Below are 21,911 nucleotides of genomic sequence, written 5' to 3' on the forward strand. Positions count from 1 at the left end.
AGCACGGGATGAAGATGCAGAGCAGCATCCTACACCAACAACTGACTCATCTCTCTTGCTGCCTGCATCCCTGCCACAGCAAAGCAGCACGAGGCTGAGTGACGCAGGCACCTCTGGGAACTTTCTTAGTTACCACTCCCAAAGTTCTTGCAAATAACATGCAGAGATGAGCATTTCTGACAAGGATGCTTAAAGGAGCAGCATCTTCATGGCAGACACCAGAGCAGCACAGGTCCCTCCCTGATGAGTTGCTGGGCCCTCGGTTCAATTGAAGCAGCTGCAGAGCTTTTGCTGGTGTTAGCAGTAGTTTCACCCTTCGTGGCAGCTTGCAGCAAGATGATCACGAGTCCAACGACTTGCAGCTGTAGCAGAGTAAGGGCTGCTGAAATACACGAGCAGGGAGGTTTTGCCATTCCAACTCAAACACCTTTATTTCTGCACTGTTACTTTCCCCGTCCTCACGGAGGACAGAGTGCAGGAGGGAAGTAAACTTTGGCAGACAAGCTGCTGGTTACACTCAGGGGTTAGAAAGAACGAAGACCACGAGGAGCCACTCCCATTATTTTCCCCAAAATTTCATGCTGAAAGTCCAAGGAGTCTCTGCTAAGCTGCTGCAGCTCTGAATTCAAACTGAGCATTGACTTTTGGGACAAAAGACTTACTTTGTAGCTAGGAGAGCACACAGGAGCTTTCAGGAACTCCTTCCCCTGCTTTCCCAGCCACACATGGGCCTAACGTGTCCTGCAAAGGCCCTCCTGCCAGCCCACCCCCAACAACACCTGCATGCCTGCCCAAGCAGCACTCACTCCGAAGCAGTGCCACACTCTGGACTCAGAGGGGAAGGGGAAGAAGATCTGGAATTTAAATCAAACTTAAAACAAAAACAAAAAACCCAGAGACCAACATGGAAGACAAAAGAGTAGAAGCTACAAAAATATGCTGAGATGGTCGAGAAAAGTCACATCAAAATATATTTAAAAACGAGGAATTCCAATCTGTGTGGAATTTAAAACTTCTTTTCCCCCCCTTTCTGTCTGCACAAGGAATTTTTGTTGTTCCAGGACATGGAACACGATAAGCAGCACCCATTGTGTCCTGAAAGATGAGACTTCCCCCCCTCCCTCAACTCATCTGAAACATTCCCCCCTTTTCAAAAAAAAAAAAAAAAAAGAAATTATATATACCTTAACAATCACCCCACCCTCCCTGTTTTCCATTCTACAGTGGGCAGGAGGAAGAACTGCAAACAGAGCTGACTTGTGATTAAAGTCCTTTTTCACCCCCACCAACATCAATATCCCTGCAATCCGTTGTACACCTTCTGCACAGAGCCTTGTTTCAACAGCTGTTTGAGACCTGCAAAAGAAACAAAAGCATTACCATGCAGCACAAACAGAAGGAGGACTCTGCAGGTGCTGCTTATTGCATTTACAGATCGGACACACAGGCCCTATGGCACCAGCCTTGAGCTCAAGCACACATTTCTGAATGACAGAAACACACTGACACCACGAGCATCATCTAAACAACAACAAAGAGAATCTCCCCCAGGCTCAGAGGCACAGCAGCTTTACTCCTGCTTCTTCAGCATTCCCACCAGCAGAAATAAGACCAAATAGGACCAAACCATAAGCCAATTCCTCCAGGGAGAAAAATCTCTTTCACTACAAGCTCAGAGACCAGCACACCAGCTTGAGATCCTCACAGCTGTGCAGATGGTTACAGCTGACTCCTAGAGCTGCTTTGCTATTGAAGTTGAGAACACATTTGTCATCTTAAGTACAACTGCATCAAGAAACAGCTTTATGAGCATTTCCAGAGTTGAATTCCAGTAGTTTAGCTCATCTACTCAGCTCCCTTTAAAGCCCTGCAAAAATCCTCTAGCACTGAGTTTGGGAAGGCTATGTTTGGTTCCTCCTGAACTTGTCAGCTACAGAACCTCACGTGAATAACTACACAAGAGAGGTTTTCACACTCATAAGTAGTGCCTGGGAATACTACTGACTGCTAGAAGCAGCCCCCAGAGAGTAACCTTGTTTCTCTTACTTGCATCTACAGACTTGATAGCACCCTGCTGAAAGCCTGCATTTATAGGTTTGAAAGCCACTGTGTTACGAAGGGGTCTAAAGGAGCATCACTTGGTTGGATTCAGCCTTGAACAAAGTGCCATCCTCACCGCTCCTGAAAAGCCATTCATAAAACATTTTAAAGAATTGATGACCTGATGTCCTGTCAGCACTCAAGTTTTACCAGAGCCGGATAAGAGAACGGGAAGGTGAGTCAGCACTGTAACCATAATAGCTAATCTATTCTATTGGGCTTAGCATGGCCAGAGGAAGACTAGCAGGTCTTTACTGCTACTTAAGGGTCAAGTCTGCACAGAGGAAGCAGGTTGCCAAGAATGTGTGCTGTGCACTTTTTCCAGAGGTAAAATCAGAGGGAACTCCCTCTCTTCAACATCAGCCAGGACTCCCAGCCCTGGTCATGGCACAGCCCTGCTCTGATCAGCACCTGAAAGGACCATGCTGGGCAGGGGCTGGCAGGACCCGAGATTGTGAGGTTAAACTCCTCACATCATGGGTAACTTCCAAATTTAAAGAACAGCAAAAACAAACAAACAAACCACAAAACAACCCAGCAACAATAGAACCCCACTAAGATGCTTTAAACCCAAATTCTGCCAGTGGGTATCCCCAAAACAGTATCAGCTTCACAACAGCAAGAACTGGCAGCTGGCTTGCAGCTCAACATGACAGAAGACAGGATTTGTCCTGCCTCAGATCAGCCTGCTGGATTGAGGCCAGAGTCCTGGTGAAAAGTCCTGGGCTGGATGCTGACATTTGTAGAACAGATCAGATTAGGCTGCCTAGAAAAACACCTCAGTGGTTATTAGCTTTAAGCAAGGCACGTACGCAGGGAGAAGCACAACCAGTTATTAAAATCAACTCACTCATATAGAAGAAAACCCCTAACATGCAAGTCATTCACAAAAACTAGCCTAAGAGATGATGTGTCTCCCTGCAACCTTTGCCCTGCATGCCTACTGTTATACAGTTCTGTCTACAGGAACTACTGTGCCTTTAGCCCCATCAAAATACTGGAAAACAGTCCTGGAAAGAGCCTCCTACTTCCAGTTCACAGCCACTTCCTGGCTGATGTGTCAGTAGACGTGTCTTTTGGCAGTGCAGCCTTTCAAAAGGAAGGACGTCACTGAAGAAAGGTGAGCTCCAATAACCCTGAACAGCATGGCATTACTACCACTGTTGTACCTGGTTTCCTGCTGGCTAGCACTTAAGCAGCTGCGTGCTGGCCTGAAGGATAACCTCATTAGCTCACAGGAAATTTTAGCATTTATCCCCAGTGTTGGGGGCTTGGTTTTCACAGCCAGGAATCCTGGTATTTGGTTCAAATGTGCTCTCAGACATTTACTGGAGCCAGCTTGAAGTTCCTCCTGACACCACGAGCTGGTGACAGGTCACAACACAACTTGGGCACTTTACTGCCTGCTCCTGCTTGCTGAGCACTAAAACATGGAGAACAAACAAACCCCAGCAGCAATGGATTACAGACAAGAGAGAAGGTCACTACTGATCACCAAGCAATAAATTCCCTGATACCACCCAGACAGAGAAGAGCCTAATGTTTCTCTGACTCTAGAGCATCAGGGTTGTGTTCTCAGTGTCATCCAACTGTACCAGGAGCCATCCATATGGCTATGAGATAAGAAATTAGGAACAGTGCCAACAATAAGAGAAAGGGATGTTTTGAATGCCAAGACCTGCAGTCTTCCTCCGAGTGCACGCACTGTGCTGCCACACAGCACAAACAGAGCTATTCCCTCATAAAACTCCTTAAATCCCTACATGTTTGGAGATATTCTAGCACACAAGAATGCATCTGACTGCTTACCCAGTCACCTTTCCCTAGGAAGGATGGGATTGCTTCTGCAGAAGCTAAAAACACCCAAAGGCCCTGTGCTTGAACATGCTCATGTGCGTACCACCCTCCTGGGCAGGCTAGCTAGCAGTTCTGACAATCACACAGGACTCTGTCGTTGCTTCTAGCCCACAATCTTTTCTCAAACTGCTGAGAGCAGCAGATTGGAAAATCTCAGTTCCATCTGAGAGGTGCTGCTGCCATATGCAGCTTTGAGAAGAGCAGCGCAGTGTGGAAGGAAAAGGCCTTGAACTAATACAAAGACATTCCAGCCTGGATAGCTGTAGAAAGGCTGCAAGAGAATAAGCTTGCAGAAGACTGGTCACCCTGGAGCTGTATCTCCAATTAGTAGCTCGCACAGCAGCATCAACACAGCAGGAAGTGCTGAGAAGAGACCACACAGGGCTTGGCTGCCCTCTACGCACTTGAGGAGCACAGGAAAGCTACACGTTTGCTTCCCTCTAGCAGGACAGCTGCCAGAATCAACTAAGACAGCACATTCAGGGTGACTGTACCTTCTTCTGACCAGCAGAAAGAAGCTGGGAAGCAGGATTTTCTGCAGGAGAGCTGCACTGGTACGTGCAGGAACTTCTTTGCCCCACAGCAGAGGATGGGGCTCCTTGACCTACTCTGATGCCTTGAGCAGAGCAGCAGAACCCACTGCAAAAGCTGACAAAGCAGAGATCAATTTCCAGCTAGGAGCATAGTATTTATCCTCCTGACAGTGTTAGGACTTCTACACACTTCACTCAAGAGCTTCCATTTTGGCACTGATGCTGATCTCTACTACGAAACAGGTGTATGTGTCTTCACTGCACACTTCTTTCCTACACATGCACAAAGCATGTATGGTAGAGGGAGATGTAGGGATGCACAAACCCTACCCAGTGCTGTACAACACTGCTCACCCTTGACTGTAGAAGAGTTTTCACAGACTCCAAGAAAAGTAGGAAACAGCTTGTGGTCTTATTCCAGGAAAGGCCAATCAGACAGGGGCTCAGCCCAGTTAGTCCCTTTGTTCAGACAGATGGCCAGCTACAGAACACAGCACTGCTAGTAGTGTCAAGTGCAACATCCCAGTAGTGGCACATCCTAACCTAATCCTGTTCCCTACAAATGCAGCAGCCAAGCTTGCAGGCTTCAAAAGAAAATGGAAGTTATTCACAGGGCACTTGGCCGACCATCTTATGCTGTTAAAGGGGTAAATGGTAATGAAAGTCTTTCCTGGTCACTACAGTTACACCAATTCTTAGCAGCTCCTGTGAGATATCTGTGCAGCCCTAAGCCATAACAGAGCTTTAGAACACCCACCTTCTCGCTGTTCGCTTGTCAACTGCTCTTTGGGGAACTCCACATCAAACGTTATTATTAGTGAGCCTTTGATATTATTGTTATCAAAGTTTGGAAGACCTTCTCCTTTCTTCCACAGTTTGGCCCCAGGCTTCGTAATTTTATCCCGAGCAACATGAACCTAGAGACAAAAGAGATTTGAGAATGCTGCTTTTGTTCTGTGCATGCATCTCAGTTCCTCAGATGTCCTCTGCAGCCCACTGGAAAGCTCCAGCTGATGTTGATTCCCCGCCAAAGCCAATGATATCCAAGGGAACCAGGCAGCATTACTGCCAGGATACTGAAGACAAGACATGCAGTAGCTACTCTGAAGGGCTGGAACCTTGATCCTCACCTTGCACCCCTTGTGCCAGGCCTGCTTTGATTCTGGATAAATTGTTCTGGAGGCCTCTAACAAAGGCAGCCACAAAAGGCCAGCAGCTAAATTTTATTTACATAGAGCAGGAAAGCAAATCTTTTCCTCACCTTGTGCCCATCCAAGTGGGTTATATCCATTTCAAAGCCTGTAAGTGCCTCGACCAGCGAGATTGTCACGTTTGTATACAAGTCATCTCCTCTTCTTTCAAAGACTGGGTGCCTGCAGAAATGAGAGATTGTAGTTTTCCTCCAGCTTCCTCCCATCCATTTGTGAAAAGAGTTGGGAGAACTTCACAGAAATCAGAGAGGAAGTCAAGAACGAATGAAATTTAGCTTTGTTTTCCTGTGTGCAGGAGTGCTACTAATAGCCTTTCTATTTCTAGAGCAGTGAGTGGTAAGGAGTGTCAAGTTGTGACTCACTCAGCCTTTCTTACCAGTACATTTTTTTGACAATAGGGAGATAGTATGTTTACGGAAAAAGGAGATATCCCCTGTGATTCAGGCAGCAGCTAACCTATGCCAGAATTCAAGGGAAACAGAAGTGGAATATCACTGCATCATCCTAACAGCACGGAATTCTCTAGCATCCTCAGGGTTGAGCATCCTGAACTGCCCCGAATACCTGAGCCCTGGCTGTACCAGCACTGAAGAATAAACTAGACACAAGCCAAGCAACACTAGCCAGAAAGCTGTTTGCAGGCTTCTTTGATAGTAACCTGAAAGAGTGGTCCAACAAGGCCAGGCACTTACTTGAGAACTTTTATTCGGAAACGCAAATCACCCGGCTCCCCATCCACGTGGGGCTCCCCTGTGGAGGAAGAAGAGCTGTTTATCCAGTCAGAAACAGCTAAAGAAGCAAGCAGCATATTAAACACAATAGGGATTTGCAGCTCATGTGTCAAAGGGAGAGAAACAACTGCTTGTTTCTCATGTATTTCTTTTGCTAAACAGTTTAGGATTTCCAGCATTCCCTCCAATTCACCCCTCTCTGCTGTTCTGAAGACCTGCCCACACAGCAATGATAACCATCCATTACTTATTAAAGGACAAAAACTCCTTCTACAGGAGGGATTCTTTCACATACTGAAGTCTGAAACAAATGTTCTTGTTCAAGTTATCATCTGAAATATAAGATGTAGGGCTTTTTCATTTCTTTTCTTTTCTTTTTTTTGTGTATTCTGTAGCAAGAAAGGGAAAGGATCTCAGGAGTGTTACCCAGACTTGCAAAGACTGTGGTACTGGATTTGAGCAGCACACTCTGGGAAAAAAAAAAAAGCTTCACATAATATGCCCTGATCATTTACCTAGAGCAGAGCAGAGCCACTTTCACACTGCCATGAAGACCAGCCTTGTATTAAAGCAAAGAAGCAAGCCACAAGCTGGGCACTGCCCATATACATACCCTCACCAATGAAGGGATATTCCATACCATCCCTCACACCTGGCTCTATCTCCACTTCTAGTGTTCGCTCTTCATTCACAAGCCTGCAAAGGGGAATACGCAAGCACAGTTTTCAGCATTAGGTGGTAGCACCTGCTTTGCTACTGGAGAATGAGAACACCCCCACAGATCACACACTCCTTGCTTACACCTTGAGCTGCAGGCCAAGTGCTGCCTTTCTCACTCATTTACAAATTGAGTAAGTTCCTCATCTAACAGATCTGCCCATTTCCACTTTAATTATTAAGTCTGTCTCCTTGGAAATGAGAAGCCTGCGTTAAGTGCTCTGAAATTCCCCCCATTTTCCCGGTCGTACAGACGCTTTTCTCCCTCTGGTGGCAGGTTTTTGAACTAACAGCATATAGCACTGAAGAGCACAACTCACTTGACATTGGGACATTCATCACAAACAACTTCTTGAGTCATCTGGAAACGCCCGGGGCCCAGCTGTGTGGTCCTCATCTCCTGCCGGCAATTGCATTTCCGTTTGCCAGGTGCCTGTCTTGCCACTGGCTTGTTCCTGACAACCTGCAGCAAAGAGGAAGAAGCTGACACCAGCACACAGGCCAGCACCACAGCTCTTGATCACTCAATCTGAATGCAATTTGTTTTTTTCTTTCAAGATCACGTGCACAAAAAAACAAAACAAAACACACTCTGCACTGTTTTCACCTTACACCTCTTGCTAATCACACAAGAAATGCCCAGTTACCAGAAAATCCCTTTTGCCACCTTCTCTATCCATGTACATCTCTTTAACTGACACCTTTTATGATGACTTCTCTGTACCACATACATACTGTTATATACACATTGAGTTCCTCATTTATCCAGACGTGTAACACAGACTCAAGCAACATAAACTCTAATGCATAGTATTAGATAAATAGTATGCATATGCATAGTAAAGATTGTCAGCACCAGAAACACAGCTTGCTTAAAGAAAATTAAAAGGCCACCATATGTTTAAGCATGTAATCCAGAGATTCAGTGACTCGTTCGGCCATAAAGAAGCAGTGAAAAATGCACAGCATGGTGTTGCAAGAATGGCTGAAAATAGGAAAACTAAGCTGTGTGTTTCAGTCTGTGAATGGGCCTCAAACACCACCAAGAGCTGAAGGAAACAATTTTCTTAGCTAGGCACTGACAGCCAGTAAGTTAATATCACAAGAAACGTTGTTAAGGCAATTTGCCAGATAGCAAAGAAATAAACACATTGTTCCTTCAGTTAACTACTAACAAATAGCTTCAAGACATCCTCAGCTACCAGATACCATGTAAACAAGCATCCATTCTAGTTCTATTCTTTTGAAGATTCAAACAAGCAGCAGCAAGGCCAGTTATCTGAAACTTGGTAGCACTGCAGAGGCCAATAGGCCAGCAAACTTACCTCTACAAAGTTTCCTGAATACACCTCCTCCAGTGTAACCTCCAGGTCCACGATGATGTCGCTGCCCCGAGGGATGTTCCTGTCCTGTTGGCGAGGGTTACCTCCAAACATGAATCCAAAGTCCCCAAAAAAGCTGGAGAGAAGCACACAGTTAGTTCGGGAAGGGAATTCTGACCAAGAAGACAGCTACCCAAGGCAGGAGCAATGGGTGCCTGGAAGAGATTTCTTTGCTTAAGAAAACCAAGCTATGTGAGAAGACAACACTGGTTTCCATTCGCTGCTTTTGAAGAAAGGACCAACAGACACCAGACAAACTGCTGGAACAACACGTGGAATATCTGCGTATTTCTTCATATCCTTCATGTCACTTCGCATCGCTGCCTCCTGACCAGGTGAGAGGCTTTAACACTGAATCAACCCACACCAAATGCATGCCCAAGGATCACAGAATTAAAGCTCTGTGGAAGAACTCAAAGTGGCAAAACCTCCTTACTGTGAGAAGATGTCTCCATGGGAACTCTGGTGCCCATCCTTCAACCCCTCCTCACCATACGCATCATACTGTTTCCTCTTCTCCTCATCTGACAGCACCTGGCAAAGGGACACAAAAGAGCAGGGTGTTCACCCACAGGGCACCTGGGTGCTTACACAAAGCTCCAAGAGAAGCTTTGCCAGAGCTCTTAGCTGGGGGACAAGTAGCAGTGCTTTACAGTGCAAAAGCATTGGCTAGAACTCGCCTGCTGTGCTGGGAAGTTAAACACGCGTTGATTAAGTTCATAAAAGATAGAATTAATTTATTAAAACAACAGATGAAACACAGAGGATATAAAAAATATTGAGTTTACTCTGAATGAGTTGAGAGAGACTCAGAAAGGAATAACAACTCAAAATCATTTCTTACAAAGCAGGAACTGCTCCTCCACGAGAAGAAAAAAAGCACATAACACAAAACAGGGCCCTGGTTCCTCTGCTCTTGAAGCATGTGGAAAGCTTTTATCTGACAAATACTTCACAACTATTAGCTATGATGGCTAGTTTGCCTCCCAGGATGAACCTGCTGGGTACAATAATTCCACAGCAACTTCATCACTGACTCAGTTCCTAAGGGCAGCAAAATTCAGGAGCAATCTCAGTACTGAGGCAGAGCAACACATCCCACTAGACAGCATACAAGATCATAAAGCTTCAGTTTTAATTCCTAGGTATTATCTTTGCTTTTGGTCACCACTCCACAGATTTCCAGTCAGATTTTGCTTTCCTTCCCTTTGCTGTTGGTTATTTTTTGGAAGGCTCAAGATGCCATGTTAGTTTTCAGAGAGGAGTGGAAAGAGCTGGAGAAGATGGCTTAATGATGAAAGCCAGCCTCAAATTGTAGGTAATGATAAATGGCAGCAGCAAGAAAGGTAGAAGAAAAACACAACAGTGACTCTAACTACCAGCTTCACCTTCCCAGGACTAAATGTAAGAGCTCAGTTCTCCCTTTGCCACCTGGGATTTGCAATACAACACCCATCTGAGAAAACTGGGATAAGTTCCACAATCCATTAGTAGACTACTAACAATATTACAAGAAAGAAAGGAATAAAGAGTACAAAATATTTGCTTTTCCATTCACTTTGATTCCTTAGCAGGCTTCAGGAGGTTTAAGAACACAGCACTCTAAATTCTGTAAAGAGAGTTCTTGTTTATTTTACGTTGCTTCAGAAGCAATGCAATTCAGCAGATAAACTGAAAACCAAAAACAAGATTCCAGCCCCTGGAAGGTGAAAATCACCCTGAGATTAACCGCTGCTATATAAAGGAGCCTCTGAAACTGAAACATCTGTTAAGCTGAGGGGTTCAAATCAGGCTGTTTAAGTGAAGGACACTGAGTAGTTTAATTTACTCTCCCCCTCACTTTTTTTACCCCCCCCACCCTCCCCCAAAGACTTTTCTCTAGACAGTCAGCAAGACTAATCTTGAGTAGCAGCATGGAGCCTGAGGCTTTATGGTAAAAACAACAGTAGTTCAGGGGAGGGCATGTTGCATTTGTTTTGTCTGTGTTAGCAACAGCACTCCACATTTTATGCTGAACAAGTTGGGCTCTGTATTTCAGTAGCACTTTGGTAAGGGAAAGGAAGGTAGACTGTCACCACTCAAAAGAGCTTTTGCTGCCCGTGCCACTGCGTCCTCTACTGCTTTGTGATTCCACAGCTGTTTCTTCCCCAGCATTTCTCTGTAGGAAAGACCCTTTCAACTGCTACTGTGGCTAAGTTATAAACTGGGACTCTGGGCACACAGAGAAATGCTCCCCGTGCATTAGGCACTGCCAAATGTGTCAAGCCCCCAGCTCACATAAACTACTCAGCCCACAGCTGAAGCACGCAGAATGCATCAGCCTTCAAGTCAGAGATGGTAAATGCTAGATCTCCCACCAAAGAATTCTTTACACTCATCAACTTTGCTGTGAGAGCTAAGCCAACTTTTTAAGACTAGAAGTCAGAACTAAAAGGAGTTCTAGCTATAAGACACACAAAAAAATGTGTTCTTCTGAGCAAGGAGGAATACATTCAAGCTGCTTCTCACCTCACTTCCTCATTCATTTTAGATTTACATATCAGAAGAAGGAAGCAGCATCAGGGACAGCAGCAGGAGCCCTGCTACAGCCACAGATTCAACCACAGCATCAGACTGGGCAGGAAGAAACCCCCTTTCCTCCTGAAGATAACACTGGGATCCAGATTGTCCTATGGCCTGGCTCCTCAAAGCCAGCACAAACCTCCCACCTAAAGTGCCAGCCTGGGCAGGGTCCTGGTGGAGCTGCTCCTGTGCATTTCTGTTGAGTCAAAACTCTCTTCTTCTGGAGCCTTCCTCTGCTCCATGATGGGAAGCAGGAAGAAAGCAGCAGCAACAGAAGGGGCCAGGCTCTTTTCTGTGGTGTGCAGTGACAGGACAAGGGGCATCCAGCAAAAACTGGAACACAGGAAGTTCCATACAAACACAAGGAATAATCCCTTTACTGTTGAGGGTGACAGAGCACTGGAACAAGCTGCTCAGATTGGTTGTGGAGTCCCCTTCCTCCTCTGGAGATGTACAAAACCCACCTGGATGCCTTCCTGTGCGACCTACTGTAGGGAACCTGCTTTAGTACGTGTGTTGGACTAGATGGCATCCAGAGGTCCCTTCCAACCCCATTGATTCTGAGATGGGAGGCAAAAGGACAGAGAACATGAAGGAAACACAGTCCACCATCCACAGAAGAGGAAAAACAGACTCTGATTTAAGTGTTGGGTAATTTATATGTGATTTACGTAGCATATGATGCTAGAAGTATAAGTTATTACTTAGATGCTATGTGTCAGCAAAGATATAACAGAATTCACATAACAGCCAGCGTTGGAAGGGACCTCAAGCAACATGAATCTCCAGCCCCCCTGCCACATGCAGGGCCACCAACTTCCCCGTTTAATACTGGACCAGGCTGCCAAGGGCCCCATCCAACCTGGCTTTGAACATCTCCAGGGATGGGGCATCCACAACCTCTCTGAGCAGCCTGTTCCAGCACCTCATTCTTTATGCATACAGGACTCCAGCAATGATTTTTCACCCCTTACCACATTTACTAGAAGGCAAGCCAACAGCCTTTCATTTCCTACCAGCCAAAACTTACAGCCACTCTCTACACAAACACACAGACAGGTTCCTGTGCCAACACTCCAGCTGATGCATGCCCGTTTCACACTCAAAGAGCTATTAATAAGACCAAACAGCTCAAACTCCACGCTCCCCCAGGTAGGTGAACTGCTGCCCTTTATTGCTCTCAAACAAGCAGATAACCCAGGTCAGCCTGGCAGCCTCTCTTTGCTTCGTTACTAGCTACCACACCTCAAATTCAATACAGATTCAACAGGTAAGGAGGGATGACAACAATGCCCTACAGAGAGTCATTTCTGTTTGCTAGAACTCATCCCAGCCGTTCGGGAGCTCAGCATTGCCCTGACAGTCACAGGCTGGGTGCCTCCCAGCCAGACCCAGCCTCACTCACAGTACTGTACCACGCTGCCCTCAGTGCCACCCCCAGCCCTCCTCCCCCACCTCATAGGCAGCTCCCAAGTCCTGGAACTTCTCCTGGGCCCGCGGGTCGTCGGGGTTCCTGTCGGGATGCAGCTGCAGCGCCAGTTTGCGGTACGCCTTCTTGATGTCCTTCACGGAAGCGCCGCGGGACACCCCTAGGATCTTATAGAAATCCCTCCTGAGGGGGGAGAGAGAGAGAGCGGGAAGGCCCCGTCAGCGGGCCGGGCGTCGGAGAGCCGCGGGCCTACGGGATGAAGGGAGGGGACGAAGGGAGGGGGATGAGGGAAGGGCAGCCCCCAGGGGAGCGCTCACCCGGCGGCGGCCTCCCCGCAGAGGCAGAGCAGGAGGAGACAGACACGGCCGAGCCAGCCGAGGGCCATAGCCGGGCCGAGAGGAGGCCGCCGCCCGCACTCCGTCCCTCACACACGAAGCCGGCGCCCGGCCGCGGCCGCCAGCCAATGAGAGAGCGACCCAGCCGTAGCCACCGGCCATTGGGGAGCGGCCCGGCCCCGCGCGGCTCGAGCTGACGGCCAATCGCCCGCGCACACTTCACCACGGCCTCGCGGGCGCGGCCCAATCGCGTCGCAGAGAGTCGGAAGGAGAGGACGCCGACCAACCGCGAGGCGCGTCGCTTCTTCCCGCCTCCGCGCCGGCTCCTGTAGCCAATGGCGAGCGGCTCCCGAGGGGCGGGCGGGAAGCGTCCTCTCGTTGGTTCGCGCGGCCGTCATGGCGGCGGCCGCGGCACTGTGGCCGCGGACGGAGCCGCTGCTGTTGGGCGCGCTGCCCGTGCCGCCGCCCGCCCGCTTGGGCCCCCACTACCTGCGCAAGATGGCGGCCTACGCGCGGGCGCGGGCGGCCGAGGGCTGTTACCCGCGGCTGAGCTGGCCGCGATGGCGGCATATCGCCTGCGGCAAGCTGCAGCTGGGCCGCGACCTGGCCTGGCTCTACTTCGAGCGCTTCCACGACCTCCTCCCGCCACCCGATCCGCCCCGCCGCCTGCAGCGCGCCGAGGCTGAGGCGGCGTGTGGCAGCGCCGAGGAGCTGGAGCGGGAGCGCGGCAAGGCAGGGCGCGGGGCCGGGGCGGGCGCGGGGCGGCCGGCGACACCTAACGGCCTCTCCCCTCTCGGCAGCTCTCCGTGGACACGCTGCGCTTCCTGCTCTTCCTCTACGTGCAGCAGCTGAACAAGGCCTCCCTGCGAACGTCCCTCATCGGCGAGGAGTGGCCCAGCCCCAGGGCCAGGGCTGCCGGGCTGCCGGGCAGGGCCGCGGGGCACAGCAAGGTAGTGAGGCTGTGGGGAGGGGAGGCTGCCTTGTTGGGCCTTCCTGGGCAGGGCGAGCTGCTGCCCTTCATAGCAGGCAGATTTGACGCGTTCCCTGTAATTGTTGCTAATAGGGTGTCAGTGGTTATATCCATGTAGCCGTATATGCCCATGTGTAGCCTGGAGAAGGAGGCTCAGGGGGAGGCCTTGTTGCTCTCTGTAACTCACAGAAAGGAGAACGTAGCAACTTTAGGTTTATTCTCACAGGTGACAGCGATAGGATGACAGGTGATGGCCTCAAGTTTCACTAGGGAGGGTTAGATGTGGGTATTTCTTCTCAGAAAGAGCACAGCGGCACAGGGAGGTAGGCTGGTCACTGTGCCTGAAGGTGTTCAGAGCTGTGGAAATATGGCACTGTGGGCATGGTGGGGTGGGCTCGGTTGTTGTGAAGCTGCTCTCTTAGTCTTTGTGTTCTCCTTTTAAGAAGCTGCAGCCTTTGCACTTCTTTATAGCCAAACAGGAAGCTTATCCTGCACTGGAAACTGCTGCCCTATGGTTTGTTGTAAAATAAGAAGTTCCAAGGTGCTCCTTAGCAAAGCTACACAAAGTTGTATTTCAGAGGGGCTGGAATACATCTGGCCACCTATGGATCAAGAGTGTGAAATTGTGAATGCATCCTGTAAAGCATTCTGAAAGAAGCAAAGTAAGGTGGATGTATTGGGTGCAGGTTGTGGGAAGGTCTGTATTTGTCAGTGAAATTGACAGCATTGTCATAAAGGCTGTCTGCATGCCTCGACAGATTTCTGGTGGGGCTGTTATGAGCTGCATAGGTCTGGGAATGTAGATTGGAACAAGTTGAAACCATTAAAAATGGGCTGCGTGATCTTATACTAAAAGATTTAAAAACAAAGAGAAAAATGAGAGAAACTGATTAATGGCTGTGGGTGAGGTAGCACTGGAGCATCCAATGGAATTGAAAAGTCGATGTTTTGTTCCGGCTGTGCTTCAGGTGCAACTATAGAATGTAATTCTGAACAGGAACAAGAACTGTTCCTGTGTTCCAGAGGATCTTTGTCACAGTGCTATGATCTCCAGCTGCTGTTGTAGGTATGTTATTCCTGCACCCAGCACAGTGCAGACAATGTGTGATCATAGCTGAGTATTAATTCTGCACCTTGGCGGCCAGCAAAGCTTGTCTTTATTGGTGCCAGCCACAGCTCCAATCTCCCACTTTTCTTCGAATGGAGCCCTTTAAAATTTGAACTAATGCTTCTTTCAGAGGCTGGTTGGTTTATTGGTCTGCTTGCTTGTGAAGGAATGACCCTCTGCTTTTTTTATTATCTCTGGCTCCACATCAGAAGCACTCAATCACAGCTGAAGGTCTGGAGCAGATGCAGCGATCTTTCCAACAGACACATAGCAAGACCTTGGCTGTCAGTTACTGATTTGTTTCCTCCCTTCAATACTAGCAGCAGCTGGCTGAATTTGTGCGGGAAGGATTGTAGGAGAATCTGCTTCTGCTTTCTAAAATGAAATATTTTATACTTGGAGTTAGAATGACACCATGTTTCTTTTTTTGGTGTGCTTGATGGTGAATCCAGCTTCCTTTCTATGTGTGGAAAAAGTAGAGCAGGAGGACCGAGTTTGACTTGCTTTCCTTCTTTTACAAGTATAAGCAAAGATGTGTTGTACAGAGTTGGTGGAGCTTGCCAGCTATGTGAGAATTCACCTTGTTCTTATTTTTCTGCCCCTAAGAACTGGAATGACCAGGACCACCTTGCCTTTGTGCTCACACACCTCTCAGACATGCTGGAGCTGCTGCTGGAGCCAGAGCAGCTCGGTGCCTCCTCGCACGCCACCCACAACAGCTTGGTGTCCTATGAAGCCGTCTGTGCCCTCAGCTTCCTCATCGAAGGCACTGTGAACAACTCGAGGACCATCCATCCTCTGCATGAGCTTGCCCTCTGGCAGCCCTGCCATGGGCAGAACGGCTACTCTAAGATCTCCAAAACCTTCTCCTTCCCCAAACTAGAGAACTGGCTGCGCTCCTGCCTGATAATAAATCCTTTTGGAATGACTGCCTGCCTACGGTCTGGGAAGAAGCTTGCGTGGGCACAGCAAGGTATCTGCAGGTCTTACCTTTATTCTTAGAGACAAATTTCCAGTCTCAGTTCTTCTTGGTGTGGCAGTGGCATTGTGACTGCCTGTTTCCTTCTGCTGTTAGTAAATATGGGGAAAGTGATAGCTTAGGGGTGAGCCTGGGAGAGTAGAGGGTGCTGTGTGATGCCTGTGTGTAGTTTCTGGTCCTCGGGTTACTTTGTGAGCAAACATGAATGACGTTTTCAAAGGCCCCTCTGAGTGAGGTCATTTATCACTGCCATCATTGGTCATTGTTTAGGAACAGCCAGACATGGAAAAGAGATAATGTGATGTGTTTGTGGCAAAGCTGAGAACTGATCAAGGTTCTCATGCCTTGAATCACAGCTCTTCACCTGCAAGGGCACCCTACCCCTTAAAAGGATGGATAGTAGGACTTGTGTGTGGTGACACAGTGTCACTGTACTGCTGTGAAGTTTGGGGCTGATTATTTCCTTGAGAGATTGCTGAGTGATGTGGACAGTGAACCATCATGTCTGTTTCTCTCTGGCAGACATGTATATCCTTTATTTATTTATTTTTTTTTTCTTTTTTAATTTAAATGTGTTGATTAACTTTATTTTGCAGTTGAAGGAACAACCAGGAGAGCAAAGATTGCCTGTAACACTCGTGTGGTGCCTGAGGTGTCCCCTATGGTGATAATGAGCCAGGTTTACAAACAGACACTGGCCAAGAGCTCGGACACCTTGGTGGGTGCTCATGTCAGAATTCATCGCTGCAACGAGTCCTTCATTTATCTCCTCTCTCCTCTTTGGTGAGGTTTTGTTCTCTTGAGGCACAGCCAAATGTCCTTTCAGCATTTGTTCAAGTGCTAAGCTCTTGTTAAGCTCTAGTTGCAGTCTTCCCTGTGCTCACTGTATCTTTGTTGTTTTGCAGCTCTGTGACCATTGAGAAGTGCCAGAATAGCACGTTTGTGCTCGGCCCTGTGGAGGCATCTGTTCACGTCCACAGCTGTGACAATATCAAAGTCATCACCGTTTGCCATTGCTTGTCTCTTTCCTCCACCACTGGCTGTACTTTTCACATTCTGACTCCTACCCAGCCCCTTATCCTTGCGGGAAACCAAGCAATCAGCTTTGCCCCTTTCCACACCCATTACCCCATGCTGGAAGACCACATGGCTCAAGTGGGGCTGGCCACCGTGCCCAACTACTGGGACAGCCCCATGCTGGTGTGCAAGGAGGGCAGTGATGCCAGCGTCTTCCGCCTCCTGCCGCCCTTGGACTTCTACACCTTTGTGATTCCTTTTGAGATGGAAGGAGACACCACAGAGACACCAGGGGGGCTTCCCCATGCCTATCAGAAGGCGCTGAATCAGCGAGAGCAGAAGGTGCAGATCTGGCAGAAAATGGTGAAGGAGGCGTGCCTGACCAAGTGAGTGCTGTATCCTGAAAGGCATCTGAAGCTCAGCACAGTTGTGCATCATTCAGTGTGGTTCAGAAAAATGCTTTAGTACTGGGTTGGTTTGTGTGGGCTACATCTTGCCACTTCTAAAGTAAGTCGGCAATCTTGAGGTCCTGGTCTTTGGCATTATAGTGAGGGGAATCATGTTTACAACTGAAAAAATGCTTTGTTGTGACTGCATTTTCCTAACCTGCAAAGCTGAAGGAAAACATGCCTAGATGCTGCTGAGGGCCAAGTTGAGGTGTCCTGGTGACATGAGCTTATGGCTTCCCTCATGAGGGTATTGTCTCCTTGCTGTCTCTGTTCTGCTTCCAGTGCTGCATGCTGACATGGGTGAGATCTGGGCCTGTACCCTGAACAACAGCTCCACCAATTGTTGGCCTGCAGCTGATTGGTGATCATTCTTAAACCCAACCTTTACAGTGAAGCTTTAAATTACTGTCCCACCTGTTGTTGAGGTGAGCTAAGCATGTGCATGTGGATTTTAGAATACATCACCTCATGGACAGTAGCTTTTAAAGTTCCCTTTAAAATCCTCTGCCCAGCTTCTACTGTACTAGCTGGGCCTCTCCTCACTGGTCTCATGTGCTGATATGCATCTGTTTGCTCTCTCAACGCCTGTTGCTGAGCTCTGAAAGAGTTCACCTTGTTTTCTTTGTCAGCGTGCTTTGTTGGGCTGTCAGGTGTAAAAATCTGTCAGCTTCAGTTTTGCTGCTTTATCTTTTGTGAACTACTTTGATGCAGCAATCTGAGGATCTTCCTTTGCAAATACAGAATGGAGATAGAAATCCAGATACTTGGTTTAAAAGTCTTGAAGAAGTGAAAACAACTTTTGATCCCTCAAAAAGCCGTATTTGAGCTCTCCCTTTTCTTCTTGTTCTGTGTGCTCAGTCCATGAGTTACAGTGGACACGTAACTGGGTGCAGAGAAGCAGTGATCTTAGAGAAGTTTAGTTTGTGGGATGCACAGAACATGAAAACCTGTTGAGTCAAACAGTCAGCACTTCCTGTCACACCAAGCTGCAGAGCTGTAGTCGGTTTGGTTGTTTTTAGAGCAGCCTCCTGAGCTTTCCCTGCCCCTTTCTGAACACCAGCTGCCTTTGTGCAGAGGAGCCTGCATTTGAAAGAGCTCCGGAGTGGGAAGGAGAAAGGATCCTTAGGGAGGATTTTGCTACAAGCAGAGGATGGCTGAGCAGTAGTGATCCAGTAGTGGTGACAGAGATGTAAAAACCTTCAAACCTCAGCATTGTATCTTGAAGAGCAGCAGAAGGTTTTAACTTCAGCTTTTGTGCTGGAGCATTGTGTCTGTTGGTCTCATCTACAGTGCTCCTTCTACTTCAGCCATTGGAAACATGCAATAGAAACCAAGGCTCCTGCTTCTCACCCTGTTTTTATGAATGTGTTTTATCTACCAAAATCTAACAATTAAAGAAATATTAAATTGTATAGATGATGCACTAAGATTTAGCAGCCTCTGCAGCAGGCAGAGGAGGTGACAGCTTGGTACTGGAGTGGCTTATTTCATGAAAGGGGGAAAAACATGCCAGAATTAGAACCTTGCTGGAAAGAAGCTGGGCAGCTGGCAGTGTAAAGTGCCTCTGTGCTCTGTGGGCAAGGAGACAGCTAGAGAGACAACCCAGAGCAAGCAGATTGTCAGACTTGTAGAAAGAAGAAAAGCTGCTGGTGTTTGAACAGGGAGGTGAAAGAGTAAGAAGATGTCTTTTGAGAAGTTGAAGCCTGTCTGAAGAAGGAGAGTTGGGGAAAAAAAGAATGTAAATCCTGCCAGGCTAAAGGTAAAAGCCCCGTAAGACAGGACCTGAAAGAGAGCTTGAAGAACAACTTGTAAAAGCGTAAAATCCTGCTTGCTCATTTTCTGAGCACATCAGAGAGAAAGCCTTTAAGGGTCTGTAGCAGATGGAGGTATATAATAAGCACTTGGAGAAGATAAACTCTAAGAGAAGAAAGAAGTGACTGCCTTTGTGTTCGTATTCACTGGGGAGGAATTTAGGTTAGTTTCCAGCTTAGAAACCTGCTTTCTGGGGGATCTGTCAGTGAACGTTTCCAATGGAAGTGACAGTGCAAAGAGTCTTTAACTTGAAAAAAGGGTATACGAGGCCCCTCTGAAGCTGAGTGACACAGAAATATATGGGGATGGTTTGCTGCTTTTTCCCAGTGCATGATAGAAGCATCAAAACAAATTAGGAACGGGGTCAAAACAAAACCACGCAATCTCCACAGGATATTGGAAACATTTGTGTTTTATGTAGGTTCAGAAATGAATTGTGTAAGCTCACAGGGGGGAAAAAAAAAAGAATATCTGTCAGGAGCTATTCAAGAATAGAAATTCAGGAGCTGAGCTGATCTCAGATGGCTGGGATGCTACTCTGGAGGAATACTGCCATGAGCCTGTGCTGCTCTTGGACGTGTGACTGCCAATAGAGTGCCTGAACTAAGTGATGCACCCTGTTGTTGCTGCTCTTAGCAAAAACACAGCAGTTATTTCCCTGCAATGGAAATTATTTGAGGAGGGCTGTTTATATACACATTGTTTTCCTGATCTCCATCCTCTCTCTTCAAATGCTGTCAGCACAAAATTTTATGTCTTCGGTGCTTGAGCACTCGCTGCTGATCTGTGCACTGAGAGTAAAGCAGAGGAGGCCTTATGGAGCAGAGTGGTTGCTAGTGAAGTGGGGAAGCTTGCATGCCTAACTGAGTTCTGCTTTTGGGGTTAATTTTAGTCATATTCACTTGGTAGGAGCTTTCTTTTCTGGGCACGGTTCTTGAACCAAGCGCAGCTCTTAGCTGGGATTTGTAGAGGCTTGTTTTGGAAGTGAAGTTCATAAGCACAGAAAAGTGTTATTTCCGCATGCTTCTTTTCTGATCATCTTTTTGTTGCAGGGATCAAAGGAAGCAGTTCCAGATGCTGGTGGAAAGCAAGTTCTACGAATGGCTGATTCAGACAGGGAACCGTCAGCAGCTGGATAGCCTCGTCCCTCCTGCTGTGGGCTCCAAGCAGGCTGCAGGATAGCATCATGTTCATCTGCACCAGAAGGAAAGGAAGGGTGAGTAGAAGGCATCTCTTTTGATTCTTCTATTCCTAGAGGAATTGTCCCATGTTGGTGTGCTCAGCCTAGGTGGAAGAGGCTGGGAGCTGTTCAGTGGAGATTCTCCCAAGAGCCTTGTGTTCGGTTTCATTTATTTTGCAGTCAGAACCTCTTTTTAGTTGAGTTTGTTATGTGTGTGCTCGGCACCTCCTTTGTTCTCTGCAGGTGGTTTGTTGGGATCACCTTGTGTGTCTGTAAAGGCAGATAGGCACGTTCTATGTGACTTGAAAGAAAGACTTGAACAGCCATCTTTTGAAAGATGTGTATTTATATCTGTGCTTACCTGTCTCACTTTTTGTTTAAGAGAATTGGGTGAGGCTTCAGATAATTGTTACTTTGCAGTCTTTGTTTTCCCAAGCAGAAGTGGTTGAGGAGCTGGAGGCAAGCTCTCATTACTCCATTCTATTGCATGTTTCAAGCCATAAGAAATGTTTTTATTTCCTTCAGTTTTTCCCATTTTTCTTTGTCTTCGATAAGTGTTGGGCATAAAATCTGCACCTCTGCTTTGTTGTAGAGTTGTGGGAACAGACAGCGCTGTCCTGAAAACGTTTCCCATAAAGACTTTGCGGCTGTTCTGACTGCACGCGCTCGATGTGGATCTGATGCCCAGCCTGTGTGTGGATTTGGACATCTCTCTGGTTTAGGATTTGGACATCTCTCTGGTTTAGGATTTGGAATAGCTGCTGCTTTCCCAGGAATGTACTGTAACTGTTCTGTTGGTAAATGAGAAGGAAGGTGCATGCTGCTGGAGGATGATGAGGAAGTACATGTGCTCCTTGCTGCAAGGAGGCTGGTGTCATGGTTACCATCTGTGGTATCTGTGTGTGTGTCCAGCAAAGGAGCCTTTCCTGATGTACAGCTGGCTGTCACATGTGTCTTTATTGTACAGGCCAGCTGCCCTGTTTTTATAAATGTGAAAAACAAATGTTTGATTGTTTATGAATGAAATACTATAGATTTTTTTTTTTAATATGAAGACAGCACTTAAGCAGTGTGATTTGGGTGGAATTACCTTTCTTGTATATTTGACGTGTTTGACAGATGTCAATAAAACTCAAGGTAAGCCTGACACAAGCTCTAGGGAATGAGTTTTACCTATACAATTATTGTTAGGGGAACACAGCATCTTCACTGCTTCAATGAACTGTGTACTGGTCAGCTGAGAGAAAAGCACTGATTTCTTAATAGCAGTGGAGCTGAAGTCTTTGCAGGCTGTCTTAGTGCAGTATTTTGACACAAACACAATCTCCTACATTTGTTATTTCTTAGTAGACTATCAACTTGAGTGAGTCCCACTCTCACATTGTGTTGGTGGACCCTCTCTTGGGGAGGTGTGCTCATAGCTGAGCACCTGAGTGAGCTAGGCAGAGCATGCAGAGGCACTGATTGCATGGATGGCCAAATGCAGCAGCTGTGTGATTTGTTAGGAGTTATCCACACTGAGGGTGGATGGAGGCAATG

At 47.4% G+C, this 21,911-nt stretch overlaps 2 protein-coding genes across 2 annotated transcripts; one reads left to right on the forward strand and one right to left on the reverse strand.

The window, feature by feature from the left end:
- Positions 1-404: 404 nt before the first annotated feature.
- Positions 405-12,978, reverse strand: DNAJB11 (DnaJ heat shock protein family (Hsp40) member B11). The gene is made up of 10 exons (XM_042878479.1): positions 12,840-12,978; positions 12,549-12,705; positions 8,968-9,065; positions 8,475-8,607; positions 7,470-7,612; positions 7,046-7,128; positions 6,394-6,451; positions 5,752-5,863; positions 5,248-5,407; positions 405-1,356 (listed from the first exon to the last, which is right to left on the reverse strand). Exons 1-10 carry the CDS (start codon positions 12,905-12,907, stop codon positions 1,292-1,294), a joined length of 1,077 nt encoding a protein of 358 aa, XP_042734413.1. The 5' UTR covers positions 12,908-12,978; the 3' UTR covers positions 405-1,291.
- A 275-nt stretch (positions 12,979-13,253) lies between these two features.
- Positions 13,254-21,519, forward strand: TBCCD1 (TBCC domain containing 1). Its single transcript, XM_042878576.1, has 7 exons — positions 13,254-13,589; positions 13,658-13,807; positions 15,542-15,908; positions 16,511-16,697; positions 16,820-17,317; positions 20,245-20,408; positions 20,965-21,519. The coding sequence occupies exons 1-6, from the start codon at positions 13,254-13,256 to the stop codon at positions 20,372-20,374; spliced, it is 1,668 nt and encodes a 555-aa protein (XP_042734510.1). The 3' UTR covers positions 20,375-20,408; positions 20,965-21,519.
- Positions 21,520-21,911: the final 392 nt, after the last annotated feature.

Source organism: Lagopus leucura, unplaced genomic scaffold (genome assembly GCF_019238085.1).
Source record: "Lagopus leucura isolate 7727_CA_CO unplaced genomic scaffold, USGS_WTPT01 Super-Scaffold_100021, whole genome shotgun sequence".
NCBI classification, from domain to species: domain Eukaryota; kingdom Metazoa; phylum Chordata; class Aves; order Galliformes; family Phasianidae; genus Lagopus; species Lagopus leucura.

Bases quoted from the DNA above. Each gene is read 5' to 3' on its own strand.
- TBCCD1 (XM_042878576.1), top strand. From the start codon at position 13,254: ATGGCGGCGGCCGCGGCACTGTGGCCGCGGACGGAGCCGCTGCTGTTG. The intron at 13,808-15,541 runs GTAGTGAGGCTG...TCTGCCCCTAAG, and splicing joins GGGCCGCGGGGCACAGCAAG to AACTGGAATGACCAGGACCA. The intron at 16,698-16,819 runs GTGAGGTTTTGT...GTTGTTTTGCAG, and splicing joins TATCTCCTCTCTCCTCTTTG to CTCTGTGACCATTGAGAAGT.
- DNAJB11 (XM_042878479.1), bottom strand. From the start codon at position 12,907: ATGGCCCTCGGCTGGCTCGGCCGTGTCTGTCTCCTCCTGCTCTGCCTC. The intron at 8,608-8,967 runs GTAAGGAGGTTT...GCTTCTCTCCAG, and splicing joins CATGGAGACATCTTCTCACA to CTTTTTTGGGGACTTTGGAT. The intron at 1,357-5,247 runs GTGGGTGTTCTA...TTTCTTTTGCAG, and splicing joins GACAAGCGAACAGCGAGAAG to GTCTCAAACAGCTGTTGAAA.